The following is a 14334-nucleotide window of genomic DNA, read 5'->3' as shown; positions in this document are numbered from 1 at the left end:
GTACATACACTATTTATATATGTTATTCCTATATACATTAAGTGTTTGTTGTCTTACAGCTTCCTCAGTCTTTAAAAGATGTTACATTATCTTAATTATTTTATATATTTTTGCAAATAAATACAACTAGGGAGAATTTTTGGATTTACCTTGAGTGTTTATGTTTTCTTATTCCTTGTTTTGCACAGTAACCACATGCCTAGCATTATCTAATAAGCATTATTTAACAAGTCAATACATGTCTGTAAATATAGAACTTTCCTTCTGAGCCAAAAGTTTTAAATGTTCTCACCATTGCTACTCAATAATGTATTATTTCATTTATGCCTTCAATTAGTTGGATTTTTTTTCTCAAAACATTGTTTGCATAGATGCATTGGATGCATCACTTTTATGGCCTTAAACTCTTTCGCTACCTGATTAAACAAATAATAAAATAGTCCTTACCATATTGAAATACACACAAAAATTACTATTAAACTAATCAAATTTATCTTCAGGTAGAAAGGGAAAGCTCCTCTGTACAGAGAGAAGCTGTGATCAATATTGCACAAGTGATCAATATTGTAAAACTAAGTAAGTGAAGTTTTTCTATGTTATTCTGACTGAAATGTTAAAGACTGAGAGTAGGACTGCAGGGAGACTATCATTGTCTTTGACTCAGTTGTTGCATCCTTGTATATCTATATATAATGTACGTGAGTGTATTTCTACTCAGGACATAGGAAAATTATGAATTAATAAAATTGTTGAGAGTAGAAGCATTATTCTCCATAGACACTGTCATTCAAAAGTAAAGGGTTCTAATAAGCTTTCAGTCATTATTATTGGCATGAAAATATAAATTTTGGGATTTTCCTAGCCACCAAATAATGCATTTTATATTTACCTGTTTAATTCATTTTCCATGATTTTTCGGAATGCTGTACCCACACCCTCAACAACAGACTTCTAGTTAAAAGTATGCAAAATGAATAAAAGACAAAGAGCAGAATAAATGTTTCTAAAATTTCTGAACAATATGCTGTATAATATGCTGCTTTTCATGGAGTTTTTTTTTTAAAAAAGAGATAAATTTTACATTTGTGGAAATAAAGGGTTTTTTTCCTCTATTAGCATTAGCAAACACATTTAAGGTTGAATTATATGAAAATAATTATAAGTTTATGCACAGATTTTGAAAGGATGGAAATATTTAAAAGATTAATTTTGGCAGCATATTCCTTAACCTTCAGTGATACTAATAGTAAGTAGAAGACAATTTAATACTTTGAGAGTGAAGAACTGATTTTGCCACCTTGGTATAATATCACTGAGTTATTATGCTGGCAACTGTGGAGTATGTCCTACTGGAATTAATTGGAATTAGTGATGAAGAGCTGAATGCCTCAGCTCAAGTAAAGGGAAAATAAAATTTTGTTCACTCTGCTTGGCAAGTGGGATTTTTTATTAATTTTTTAATTGTAAGGAGTAAAAAACAAGATTTAAGCAATGTATGAAAGTAAATGTTTAATTATTTCATTAAAAAATCAGAGCTTAGTTTATTTAGTATCCTCAAGGCAATAAGCAGACCACTGTGGCCTTGATCTGTAAAGGATTTAAAGTAATTAATCTATGGCTAAGTGAGGATCTTTGCATGCTTTAGTATTTATCACGTTTGCAAACTGTCGGGCAGTTTATAGCAAAGCTGCACAGAATATTGACATTTCAGTATTTCAGTAGTTTGTAACTTGATATATAAAAGATTCCTAAGTTGCTTAAAATTTTTCTTCTGGCAATTGTACACGGTGTAGACATTTTATTACAAGTTCTGGGAAGGTGACTAGTGAAGTTCTGGTTCTTAGTGTCACTTGAAGAATTTTCAAGTGTTGCATCTATTAATGACTATATTTCCTTTATCTGTTAATGAGAATTGAAGAAGAAAACTTCAGGTGCAGTATTGCACAGGATTGGAAAATCTTCAATAATGCAGCTTCTGTACTGGATTATGCGATTGGGACAAATGTCTACATCCTTTTGGGATGATACAAAGGATGTACATCTGAAAGAATCAGGTCAAATGAACAACTTAAAAACAAAGCATTAAAGTGCTAAGCTTCAGCTGGAGAATTTGTTTCATTGGCTGACTAGTCTCTATATTTTGCACTCAAAAATGTCTTTACTGCATCTGCCTAAAAAAAAAGGTGAAAGGATAGTGTGAGAGAACTCAGAACATATCACCTATAAATTACTTATTGTTGATTGTAAATGTAATTAGAGGTATTTTATTGGAAAAAATATAATTGGCTGAAGCTTACAAAACATTTGAACACTGTTTAAATTGCCCTGTCTTGCCCACTCAGCTCAGCATGTAGAGTACAAGGACATGAACTGACAAGAGTGATTATGTTAATTGTAATCAGTCTAATGCTTTTCATTAAAACTTAATTATCATTTAGTCGTGCATAAAAGGACAAAAAATGGAGTTCACTGTACAAAATTGACCTTTACTCTGGGGGTTAAATACATTTAGGCTATGTATTACAACCTAGGCATGTCAACCTACTCTTTCTGGTGTCAATACAAACAGGAAAAGCAAGAAGGGTATGGGCAGATTTGATATTTGACTTCTTTATTGCAAGAAACAAAGTTACAGGCAACAAAAAATTGCTGCATAAATTAACCATAAAAAAAAGTGCTTTCTAGCCTAGCTGAATTCTGTCCTATATGTCTAAGGTAAATGGGATAAATTTCCATCTGAAGTTGCCATTTTCCTTTTATCAGCTACAGGTCTAGATATACTAACATATGCTAATTTTCAAACGTCTAGATATTTAAGGGCAGGTCTTTCACAGGTGTCTTCATCTGAGATGTAAGATATCCTGGCTAGTCTCCATCTGCCACTGCAGAAGGTCATGCACCCATAAGTCTTTGCTCCTGTCTTCCAGTCTTATGCTAATATCTAGGATATTATAAGGCATCTTGAATGAGACTAGTGTTGAAGCAGATCAGTCTTCATTAAACATTCTTCAGAATGTTTAATCATTCACAACTCTAGACTTATGAAAGCCCTTGGATCCCATACTAGTGGATGCTCCATTGTTGTTTTTGACACAAAGTTTATTTTATTTAGAGTTTTTTATCTCTAACCATAAAAGTTTTTTACTTATTTATGTTATCTTATATAATATTATGTTAGTATATAGTATATAATTATAGACATATATAGTATATATATAGTATATATACTATATACTATATACTATATATATACTATATAGTATATATACTATACAATTTATACTCATTATTTACTTATTATTATATTTAGCAAAAAAAAAAAGTGACATGATAGGAACAGCACTAGTGATTTTTAGTCATATTGTCATTCTTATGGGCTCTGATAGCCTTAGTTAAACCATACCTAATATTAGTTCTACCCTTACAATCTAGACTTTTTTCTTCAGCTAAATGATGTATTTATAGTCCCTCAGTTGGTTTTATAGATTTTGGTCCTCAAGACCAATATGACATCAAAGGATTATTCACACTCTTAGAATGAAAAAAAACAAAAACCATTTTTGCAGATGCCTTACTTTTCTAGAGTCAGAGCCATCTGTGATAATATTCTATACCTACCTCTCTTAGTTATAGTATTCTGTAAGAATACACTTTATTAACAATCTATTTAACAATCTATCTCTTCTTTCATATGAAGAAAAATGTTAATTTCTTTAGCTAATATAGAACAGCCAAAAAATCATTAACAAAGTAGCAAAGAGTTTTTTCTCAATTTATTTTAATATTTCTATCTTACTAGAAGAACTTGAGACACTCAAAAGCAAAAATACAAAACAAAGGCATTTGTATAGTTGTTTTAGTCCAATTTTTGTTTTTCTGTTGTTTTCCTTCTCTTTGAATATTTTAAAATTTTGCACTTGAAGTAAATGTAGGTATAAGCAACAATAACTAAAGATGCCTGACTAAATCTTTAACTTAACAATTATGATAGTCAAAACCAAACAACTTACACCAACTAGTTAATTAGAACAATTATTTGGAAATTATTCTATCAGATGTTGACACATCTGTTGACAACTTATTTCCTCTGGCAAGAGCTTAAACGTTAGCAGATTGTTAGTTGCTAATGACACTGGGCTTAATCTGACAAATCTGTTTAAGCAATGATGACTGCTTTTGTCCAGTTCTGTAATTCCGTTTGATCATTAGTTTGTTTACAGCAACTCTCACAGTAACTGTGTCACCTATCTTAAACTGTTAGAGTACTGCTTCTGGAAAATTCTTCTTTTAGTTCTAAGATATCTTTTCATCATTTGCCTAATGGCCTGAGCATTTAAATTGTATAAGTATTTTCATGACAGAATCTTCATTGCTGAAATTCATCGTGCAGTTGTTCCAAATCGGTTCAAAATTAAATTATTGGGAAAAGGGGGCTAGCACAACAGTATGCTTTAAAAGAAATTTACACATGCATAATCAAATATCTAACTTACTAACTAAATAAATTTTAGTGAAAATAAAGTCCATGAAGACATCTCTTGTTAAAATAAAAATAAAAGGACACAAGAAGCAAGAATTCAAGATTCCTTTTTAAAGTCTGTAACAATAATTTCACAGTTCACTTTCTCTCTTGCTGTCTGTGATGTTATAAATGTGGCATTGCATGCTTACAATAACATGGTAATGGAACTCTGTCAATGCATTTCTATCCATCATCTAATCCATGGCCTGGGGAAGACATCCTCAGCCTCATAGAGGGTAACAGCTCCTCATTTGGTTGCTGTGCAACTAAGCAAAAATGAATCTAGCTTGTTACTTTGATGGCTAGCTCTAAACTTGTGAGCTTCTGTACTTCAGACTTTATGAAAGAGGCTGCACTTGCATTTAGGTTTCCTTTTTCTTTACATTCTTGGACAATACAGGACATTTAAATAGGTGGTTGATGCTAATTTGTACACTTCTTAGTCTATACATTTGGACATGTTATGTCCTTTCTAGACAACAAATGTTAATCTTTCACATTTGGAAATGTTAGTTAGTTGAAATCACTGTAAATCACTGTAAATGTTGAGACATGTACAATGTCTCAACTTTGATATACAAAAATCTTTCTCAAAACTCATATTGTTGTGCAAACATAATGCATTAAACATTGCTTGTGCAATTTACAAGCCTAGCTCCTAAAAAGTCTATATTATTACTTTAAACATGTGTATGAGGAAAAATAGTGTCTGCTGCACAACACTACAGCAAATGGCTTACATGATTGGTACCAAAGACATAATGAAAATAATATGGATGAAGATGATGTCTTTCTTCCCTAGGGGTACAATAGAATACAGGCTAACAAAATTACTTAAAACAGTAGGAAAGAGTAAGTTAGACAAAGCTCTACCACATTGCTCACAAATCTACAGACACACAAATATACAGTGTCATATACTCAAAAACAGTCTCCTATTGATTTTCTTTGAAGCTTTAAATCAACTTTGAAAATATAATTTGGGGACCAAATCCAAAATAATATCTAAAATGAGATTGTGAAAGATTAATTAATTAGAAATCAGGAGTCTTGACACAGTGGTTGTCTACATATGGAGATCTGAAATCTCCCTAGCGATCTGTGGTTTTTCTAGCTCTCCGTTCTTCTGGTACCTACCTCTAGTTCCATCTTTTATGTACACAGAAGCTTGTTCCTCTCTGAGCAGATGAGACATAAGAGAAAGGAAATCTGTGCAGAGAATTACTCTATAACTCACTGAATATCGTGTAGCTTAAGGCTTAGAGAACATATGTAAGATCTGAGAAGCAGCAATTTAGTTCTTTTCCAGCTTAATGTCATTCAAATCTCCTCCCCTATCTATGCCATTTTAGGCACCCATTTTTCCTCAGTGATTTAAAGAGTCTAACTTTGTAATTTGGTTTGATTTAGCATCCTGAGGTCTAAAATGTAGTTATTGCTTTCCCTGTTTTACAGTGTATATATTTTACTTATCAACTGTTATTAAAGGAGTGAGAGAAAAGTAGTGATTTTTAATTTCTGGATTACTTGTCAATGCATATAACCTCTATACCCTTTAGATATTTGCACAATACCAAATGAAGCAATATCAGACTTGTAATTTTCATACAGTTACAAAACCTCTTGGGATTCTAGAGAAGTAAAACAATCTGGAAAAGAGGCAAGTTTAGAAGCTGACAGTCTGTCTAAATGTTCTCTTTACTGGATGACACATCAGTGCTTAAATGTCTGGTGTTCTATTTAATTAGGATCAAGTATATTTATCATTATAAAAAAGTTATTAAAATAACTTCTAAGGCTGTAAAACCAAAAGTGTAAAGAGCATTTTGATGTTTGTTAAATATCTGTGATAAGTTTTAAAATTTAGAACTTTTTACATAAGAAATGGAGATTAACAGTGAAATTAATATTCAAGGGCATTTCTAACTGATGTTCACTTGACACAGTCAAAAGGGGCAAAGTATTGTTTGCTGAGGTATTGTATTGCATAACCTTTTAAGGAGAAAATGAATCTATTCAGAGATATGTTAAAAAAAAGAGTAATTAATGACAGAGATAGGTTTGGTCTCATTTACTTGAAAGAATTGTAACTGCTTAACAGATATGCACTGGAGCAATCCATTTTTTAGAGCTGTTGATATCTATCAAATAAGGAAAAATTTCCCTGAGGTCATGACCATGCTTTCATTCCCCTGTGGCCAAATACAATTTAATAAACTGCACTACTTTGGGATGTCAGGTAAATTGTCAGAATGGTGCCTGGGGAATGCTTACAGAGTTCTCATTAGTAGTGACAGCTGTTGCTTTAATTCATGGATTGATGCTTATAAATTCTTGTGGAAAAAAGTTCACCACAGTTAAAAAACCTGCCATATCTTTTACCTCATTTATATATAGGAGCCATCTCAAACTACAAGATCTACGGTTTTGGAACAGAAACATGACCAAAAGTTGGGGAATAATACAGTGTTAAACAACATTTCTCTGTTTATAGTGTGTTTATTATAATAACCTATGAATTCTTATATAAAGATGTTTTAAAGTTTTTGCGATTTAAGAGACCTCCTATTTGTTAAAACATGCATAAAACCATTTTAGCAATCTCAAATGGTTGTTTCTTATTTTAAACTTTTTTTTTCAACCTTTCTGTCTTCTGAAAAGAATTTTCCAGTTGTACAACCTAGTAACTGTTTCAATTTTGCAAATGTTTCGTTGCATTTGCTGTTTCTTTTAGTGGTAGCAGATAGGAGTAGACACAGCTGTTAATACAGAAGATGGATTACCTGCATCATGAGGCGGTCATGCATGCTGGTGGTAGGCACCAGTATCATTAACGGCAGCAGTGACACTGGGTTTGCGACTTCTTATTTTGGCTTTCATTTCACAGTTGTAGTAAGTTCTTTGAAAAGGACGTGTTGGGGTGAGGACTGGTAGGAAACAGAGTGCAATTCTGTGTTTTAGGGACTTAAACCTCCAGAGATGGAGACTTCTTTTCCTTTGGAAGACTGCAATGTTTATTGCAGCTCAGGATGTTTGAATACCTGAAGCCAGTTGAAAAGACCTGGCGTCTTCCACAAATCCATAGTAGATGTAGATTTGTGTATCCACTTTCTGAATGATTACTTGCTCTAATTCATGCCATACTGATCACTCTTTTCAGTTAAACTTTCCTTTTTAAATTATTTTTTTTAGAAAGCAAAAACCATATCCAAATACAGAAGATTGATTGTAGGTGAGATATTTTGTCAAGATTCAGTTTAAGTGAACTGTAAAAAAGTTGTTTTTTACCCCTGAAATAAAAACTTCAGGTCTACATAAACTGCTGTTTGATTCAGCCACATTGGTAAATATAGCATTTGCGTGCTGCAGGATAATAAGAACATAAAAAATATTATTTTTATTTTGATACTTACCCTATTGCGCAAAAGGCATCAAATCTGTTTTCATAACCAGAATATTAAAGTGAGAAAATAAGGTAGTTACTAGCTCTTTTGATGCATTAACTGGACAAAATCAAGCCATATTTTATTTTAAAAATACTGGCAGGGAGTCAACATAATCATGATGTATCTCAGTGGGCAGATTCTTGTAAAAATAAAGAAACAAAATGCCTTCCTGTATTAACCAAAGAGTAAATAATATCGTCTGTGGTTAGAATGCTAATGTGAATAGTTATGCATTTAATTATGGATGGTAAGTATCTATACCTTACAGTCTTTATTTCATCATTGCCTTACAGCTTCCATTGCATCAACTTGTAACGATCCTGGGACACCACAGAATGGCACTAGATATGGAGACAGCAGAGAACCTGGAGACACTACCACCTTTCAATGTGACCCTGGCTATCAACTTCAAGGACAGGCAAAAATTACATGTGTGCAACTGAATAACCGATTCTTCTGGCAACCTGATCCTCCTACCTGCATAGGTAATGAGATGTTAGTCTCTGTTTAAGATTAATACAGATTGGATTTCTTGTTCAACTGCTGGGTGTATGGTCCTTATGCTGAAGTGATGGTCTCTGCAGAACTCAATTATTTGGTACTTGTGGATAACATCAGCCTCGTTCTCTAGATTAATACTATTTTTAGCTGTGATTTTCTTACTCTATTTTATTCTTAAATTTCACACAAGTTTGAAACTGACCAAGTCTAATAGAAATAATTAAACAGAAGTGAGGATTTGGATTAAAAAAAAAAAAATTCTTGTTGCAATGCTCTCATTAGAATAGTCTTCTATGTAATAGTTTAGTTATATAAATTGTAATCCATTACTTATTCTGAAAATTTTCTGAGTTATCCTGCAGATTAAATTCCCATCCTGTGCAATCCCTTGGATGCTGGATTCTTATTGGGAAAAGTAGACACAGAGAAGGTGATCCAAGTGACAGTGCTGTTGAAAGAAATTATATGTATATCCATAGCACTAGGAGAGGGTGGGAGATCTTGATTCCATAGTTCTAGATGGTATAAAGGTTTCCCTTTGGTTCTGGTCAGTAGATTCATAATTGCAGGCTTGGAAGTCTTGCTGAAATGTATTTTAAGGTCAGCAGTGTAACTCTCCTGAGATTAATCAACATCTGTGGAAATTTATCTGCTAGGCATAGTAATTTGTTAAATCCTTGTTATTTTGTTGTGTACTGATATATAATTAAATGAAGACTTATTTTAACAATCTTAAACAAGAAACACAATAGTATTGGAATAAACATAATGCTTTTTCTTTCTACAAGTAGTTTGTAGAGGCACTTTCCGAAATACCAAATCCTCAAGCAATTGCAGTCCCTCTGCTTTTCTAAAGAGAAATACTGTGAAGGATTCAGGACAATGCAGAATAGTTTCTCTGAGACCATATCATGTAGCAGAATTGGAGCAGCATATAATCTGAATATTGTCTTCTGGATACCTTGTGTGCGATGTACAAATAGCAGTATAAAATGCTTACTAAGTGTAATGGTATTATTCACAGATTAAAACTTTTAAAAATTAAATTAAAAAACTAAAATAATATATATATGGTACCTGTCTGGTCTAGAAGGTTCATTAAATACCAAATATAATATCTCTGTGGTTCTCTATAGTCTAGTAAAAAACCCCAAAAAAACCCCATAAAACAAACCCAACAAAACCTAACAAATCAAACACAAAAGAAAGGAGGAAATAAGATAGAAAGAAAGAGGGAATCTTTTTGGGCAAAACATATACACATAATTATTGTTATTTTTCTGCATAATCAAGGTCACTTTGAAGGGGAACGCAGATTAAAGTAATCTTTACTGTAGGCATGATAATAATAGAAAATTTAGGAGTTCTGTAAAGCTGTTATATGTAATTTTAGAATTTTTCTATGTCCTGATTTCAGTATGCTGATTTATAAGTGAAATGGCCTGACACCCCCCCCACATACACACACACACTTTCTTTAAAATGTTTACTGTAGATTCCAAACCCTTACTACCAACTGTTTTATGCTGTAAATATGTTTCTCTGAATCTGCTTCACTTGGTAATGTAGATGCAGTCTGTGTTGACTACTGTACTTTTTCATTAGACTTCTACATGATTATCATCTCAACGAGTTGGATTCCTTATCTATTTAAAAGCCACATTCAATTTATGGTCACTAAATAAATGTATTTGATTTTTTATTTTGGTAGCCTCTTTAGTAAGTGAATCAAACTGTTTTGAACTACATCCACGGTCAAAAGAAACTGCATCCTGAGTCCTACTATTCAGCTTTTCCAGTTCTTAAAGTACTTCCAGTACATAAGAAATTTTCAGCTTGAAAGAAACACGATTGATTAATAGCAAAAATATAGATTACTTCCTATTTAACTTTATATGTATTTTTTTTCCATTTGAAAGAACTTTTCCTATTCTGCTTTTGAATATAAACAGAGCTCACTTCTTCAAAAGGAAAATAGCAAAATTTTTGCTAACTGAAAGTGGGAAAGCTCTGAGTTTCTTAAAAAAAAAATATTAGTTTTGGTAAATGTAGAAGTCAGTTTACTCCCATTTAACAGTTAATGTGTGCTTGTGAATTTAACATGTGACCATACTTCTTTTTTTCATTGTGACAGCTGCATGTGGAGGAAACCTGACAGGCCCAGCAGGAGTTATTTTATCACCTAACTATCCACAACCGTATCCTCCTGGGAAAGAATGTGACTGGAGAATAAAAGTAAACCCTGACTTTGTCATTGCCTTGATATTCAAAAGGTACCATTTCTTCATGAATGCCTCTGTTTTAAACGGTTTTAAACATCACATCTAAAAATGGCATTATTTATAATTTCTTAAAACTTCTAATTATATTCTCTGGCTAAGTTCTGGAGCGTACATCTAATAGGTGTTATATCATTGCTTCCAAATAATATAAAATAAAAAAATATTGTTAAATGGTACTTTTGCTATCAAATATATCCCTGAAGAATAAAACTTTTTGTGATATATGAAATAAAAATCTTTGAAAAAGAATGTCAGTCTATAGAAATGCTAAATTTATGCTATTGTACCTAATAGTGGAGATTTAAGCTGTAGCAGAAACTCTATCTGTAAGTCATTCTTAAAGGTTTTTGGAAATACAGACTAGATATACTTTGCTCAAAGTACATAGATCAGAAAAAAAAGTTCTACTTAGTCAAGAAATAAAAGACATTGAGATATTATTGTATCATAATCATAAAGAAGTTTTGTTTACTCAGTGTTCCATAATAACCTCTATGTGTTGCAGAGATTTTTACCACAGATTTGAAGTTCAGGGATATACTCATATTATTGTGTTCATTTCTATTTGAATCAGTCCTATGCAATCACCTCACTTGCTATATCTATGGATGCAAACACAATTTTTTTTCATTTTCTAATACTCTGTCTTAAGCGTGATTTTTAAACTAAGAATGGTAACATTGCTTTTGACTTCAGTAGAATGGTGATCAATTGTGATTCGTTTAGAAAGAGATGGTGGCATGTTCAGAATTTTTCTGTGTAGTATTTGCACCCTTTCTTTGAAACAAAAGCTGACCATCGCACTTGGGAAAAAGAATTTATTTATATTGTTCTACAAAGATAGATAGAAAGACAAAAATCCACTCACCTGACTGAGTCCCTGCCTTGCCTGTTTGTAATGTAATTTTACCTTTCTCATCTTTTCTTCAATGTTCCTAGTATATCCTTTTACCTAGCTCTGTATACGTTTCTCCTATAAATGCCTGATATTTATCTTTATGTTGTCTCAGAACTCATCTCAATTACATTCCTCTGAAAGACATTCCATTTATATTATCTTCATAATTTTTTTAAAACATATAGATATCATGAAATATAGCATAATATAGATGGTTTAGTGAGAATAATGTTAATTCACATTAATTTATCATAATTGTCTAGTGTAATTTGGATAGGAACAAATGCAAGTTCCAGGACAGTGGTCTATTTTCTATGAAAGCATCTTGTTTCCAAAAAGGTAAACTTGTGTTTGTAATGGAGGGATTTAATATCATCCAGTTTAGCCTGCTAAAAGCTGGACTTTAAGTTAGTTGCCTGGATCATTCCCCTGGGCACTGGTAAGAGCCAGCCTTTTTAAGCAAGTGATTCTATTATCTTAATAATAGTTTTTAGGATAGGTAGGAGGACATGCATGATGGCTTTTGGGAAGCTGAATGTGTTCCAATCAGTGGTAAAAAGAACTCCACTGAAAGTTAGCAAATTTTCATTGTAAATCATATTTAAAAAGACATTTATTTCTGGAGAAGAAAATGTTTTAGGCAGAAGATTGGCAGCCACAGTTATAGTAATGTTTAACTCATTAAAAAGAAATGAAGACTTAATTCTCTATTCCCTTTATTTTCAGTTTCAATATGGAACCCAGTTATGATTTTCTACATATTTATGAAGGAGAAGATTCCAACAGTCCTCTGATTGGCAGTTTTCAAGGCTCACATGCTCCTGAAAGAATAGAGAGCAGCGGTAACAGTCTGTTTCTGGCTTTTCGCAGTGATGCTTCTGTTGGAATGTCAGGATTTGCCATTGACTATAAAGGTACTGTTCTCATCATAGGCTATGAAAACATAAAGGGAAAAGAATGTTATTCAGTATTACTGAGACTCAAATCTGTTTACTTCTATATGTACACATACAGAACTACCAGATACCTTGATATATTGATGTAATTTTTAAAAGTCTTCTGTTAATATATGAAGGAAAGCAGAAATCCTATTTCATGAAATCTTTTTCACATCAGTTATGCACATTTTCATCTTCCAGAAAACAAAAATAGGTAGATGTACATCTAAAGTAACATTTGGAAAAGAGTTTTAGAATGGAATTGTCTTACTCAAGTAGATTACCTGACTGCTTCTTTCTTGTCAATACATACCAATACGCTTTCCTTTCCACTTTGTTTTGAATTTACAAATGCATTTTTGAGTAAATACTACCGGATAGTATTTGCATTTTTTGGGAGGTGCCTATTACTAGACAGAGATTGGGTTATGCTGCCTATTTACTAAAGCCAGACACTCATTGAAAACACCAGTTTCTTTCTGATCACAGATGTTGTCCCTGGCGTGATTATAATCTTTGCTGAGATTTATGAAGCTGTTTTTCTGCAGCAGAGGTTCTACCTCAGCTCCTTATTCTTGACGATAGAAGCAAGCCACACTAATGTACATGTTAAAAATGAAGGAACAAAAAGATCTAAGGAATATAAAATAAAATACCTATAAAAGAGAAGGGAGTGAAAAAGAACTATGAAATAATTTTTATATTTAGTCTTCATCAGTTGTCCAGCATCATGCAGTATTCTCCATGTTGGCAAGGCTCTTTTTCACAAAGTAATTGTCATATTGCCATGGATGAAGTCTTAGACTGTTCCTCTCAAAACAAAATATCAAAAAAATGGGAAAACTTTTTGTTCCAGGAAATCTGTAAGACCTACAAGGAAAGAGAGTGGAAAGCTGAGCAGGAGACAAAGACATAAAGATGTCCACTGAAAATGTGCATACACATTTTCATTGTATGTCTATTTTTTGTTCTCAGCATATGTGTAGCTTTATGCAGCTGGAAGTCAAATGAAATTATAATTAAATAAAAGAAACAAGAACAGAACACTGTATTAAAAAAATTTATTGTACTCAATGGACCGTGTATTTGTGCCTAATAATTAGATATTTTTCTTAAGTACATTATTCAATATTTTATATAGAATGTTTTAAATTATTAAATGGTTTGGGTTGGAAGGTACTTAAAGATCATCTAATTCCAACCTCCCTGCCATGGGAAGGGATACCTTCCACTAGACCAGGTTGCTCAAAGCCCCATCCAACCTGGCCTCACTTCCAGTGAGGAGACATCCAAAACTTCTCTGGGCAATCTGTTCCAGTGCCTCACTACCTTATGCTAAAGGATTGCTTCCTTATTCTAATCTAAACTTCTTTCAGTGTGAAGCCATTCCCCCTTGCCCAATCACTGCATGCCCTTGTTGCCTTTTCCATGTCCCAGATAACCAGGTCTCCCATTTCTTTCTGGAGAGGACCCACATTTCTATAGTCTTCCTTTTTTCACCAATGTGCATATAGAAGTGGTGAATTCTAGAACTGGCCATTTTTCTTCTACAATACAAAACTTTTTTTGGAGTCATTCAGCTTTCAGAGAGTTTCACTAACAAATAGTAGGAGGAAAATGCTGTTGATTAGATCCTCTCACTATCATTTCTTTGGCCAGATAACCAATTTTATGAAAACACCCATGACCCTGTAATAAGCATACAGAAACACGAATAATAAATTAATAAGCTGTTTAAAAATTTAAA

The 14334-nt window shown here is 32.7% G+C and overlaps 1 protein-coding gene across 1 annotated transcript in view; it reads left to right on the top strand.

The window, feature by feature from the left end:
* The window catches only part of LOC114064379 (CUB and sushi domain-containing protein 1), a gene marked incomplete at both ends in the record, with an annotated part of 349288 nt that overhangs the window by 215208 nt on the left and 119746 nt on the right, over positions 1 to 14334 (top strand). The window contains 3 exons of the mRNA XM_027897375.1: positions 8262 to 8453; positions 10604 to 10742; positions 12376 to 12563. Of these exons, the coding sequence (XP_027753176.1) occupies positions 8262 to 8453; positions 10604 to 10742; positions 12376 to 12563 (519 nt within the window). The remainder of the gene's footprint in view (positions 1 to 8261; positions 8454 to 10603; positions 10743 to 12375; positions 12564 to 14334) is intronic.

This window comes from Empidonax traillii, unplaced genomic scaffold (genome assembly GCF_003031625.1).
Source record: "Empidonax traillii isolate 1590-97213 ecotype Southwest subspecies unplaced genomic scaffold, ASM303162v1 scaffold539:size425684, whole genome shotgun sequence".
Classification (NCBI taxonomy): Eukaryota; Metazoa; Chordata; class Aves; order Passeriformes; family Tyrannidae; genus Empidonax; species Empidonax traillii.
This window is presented reverse-complemented; position numbering and strand designations above follow the sequence as displayed.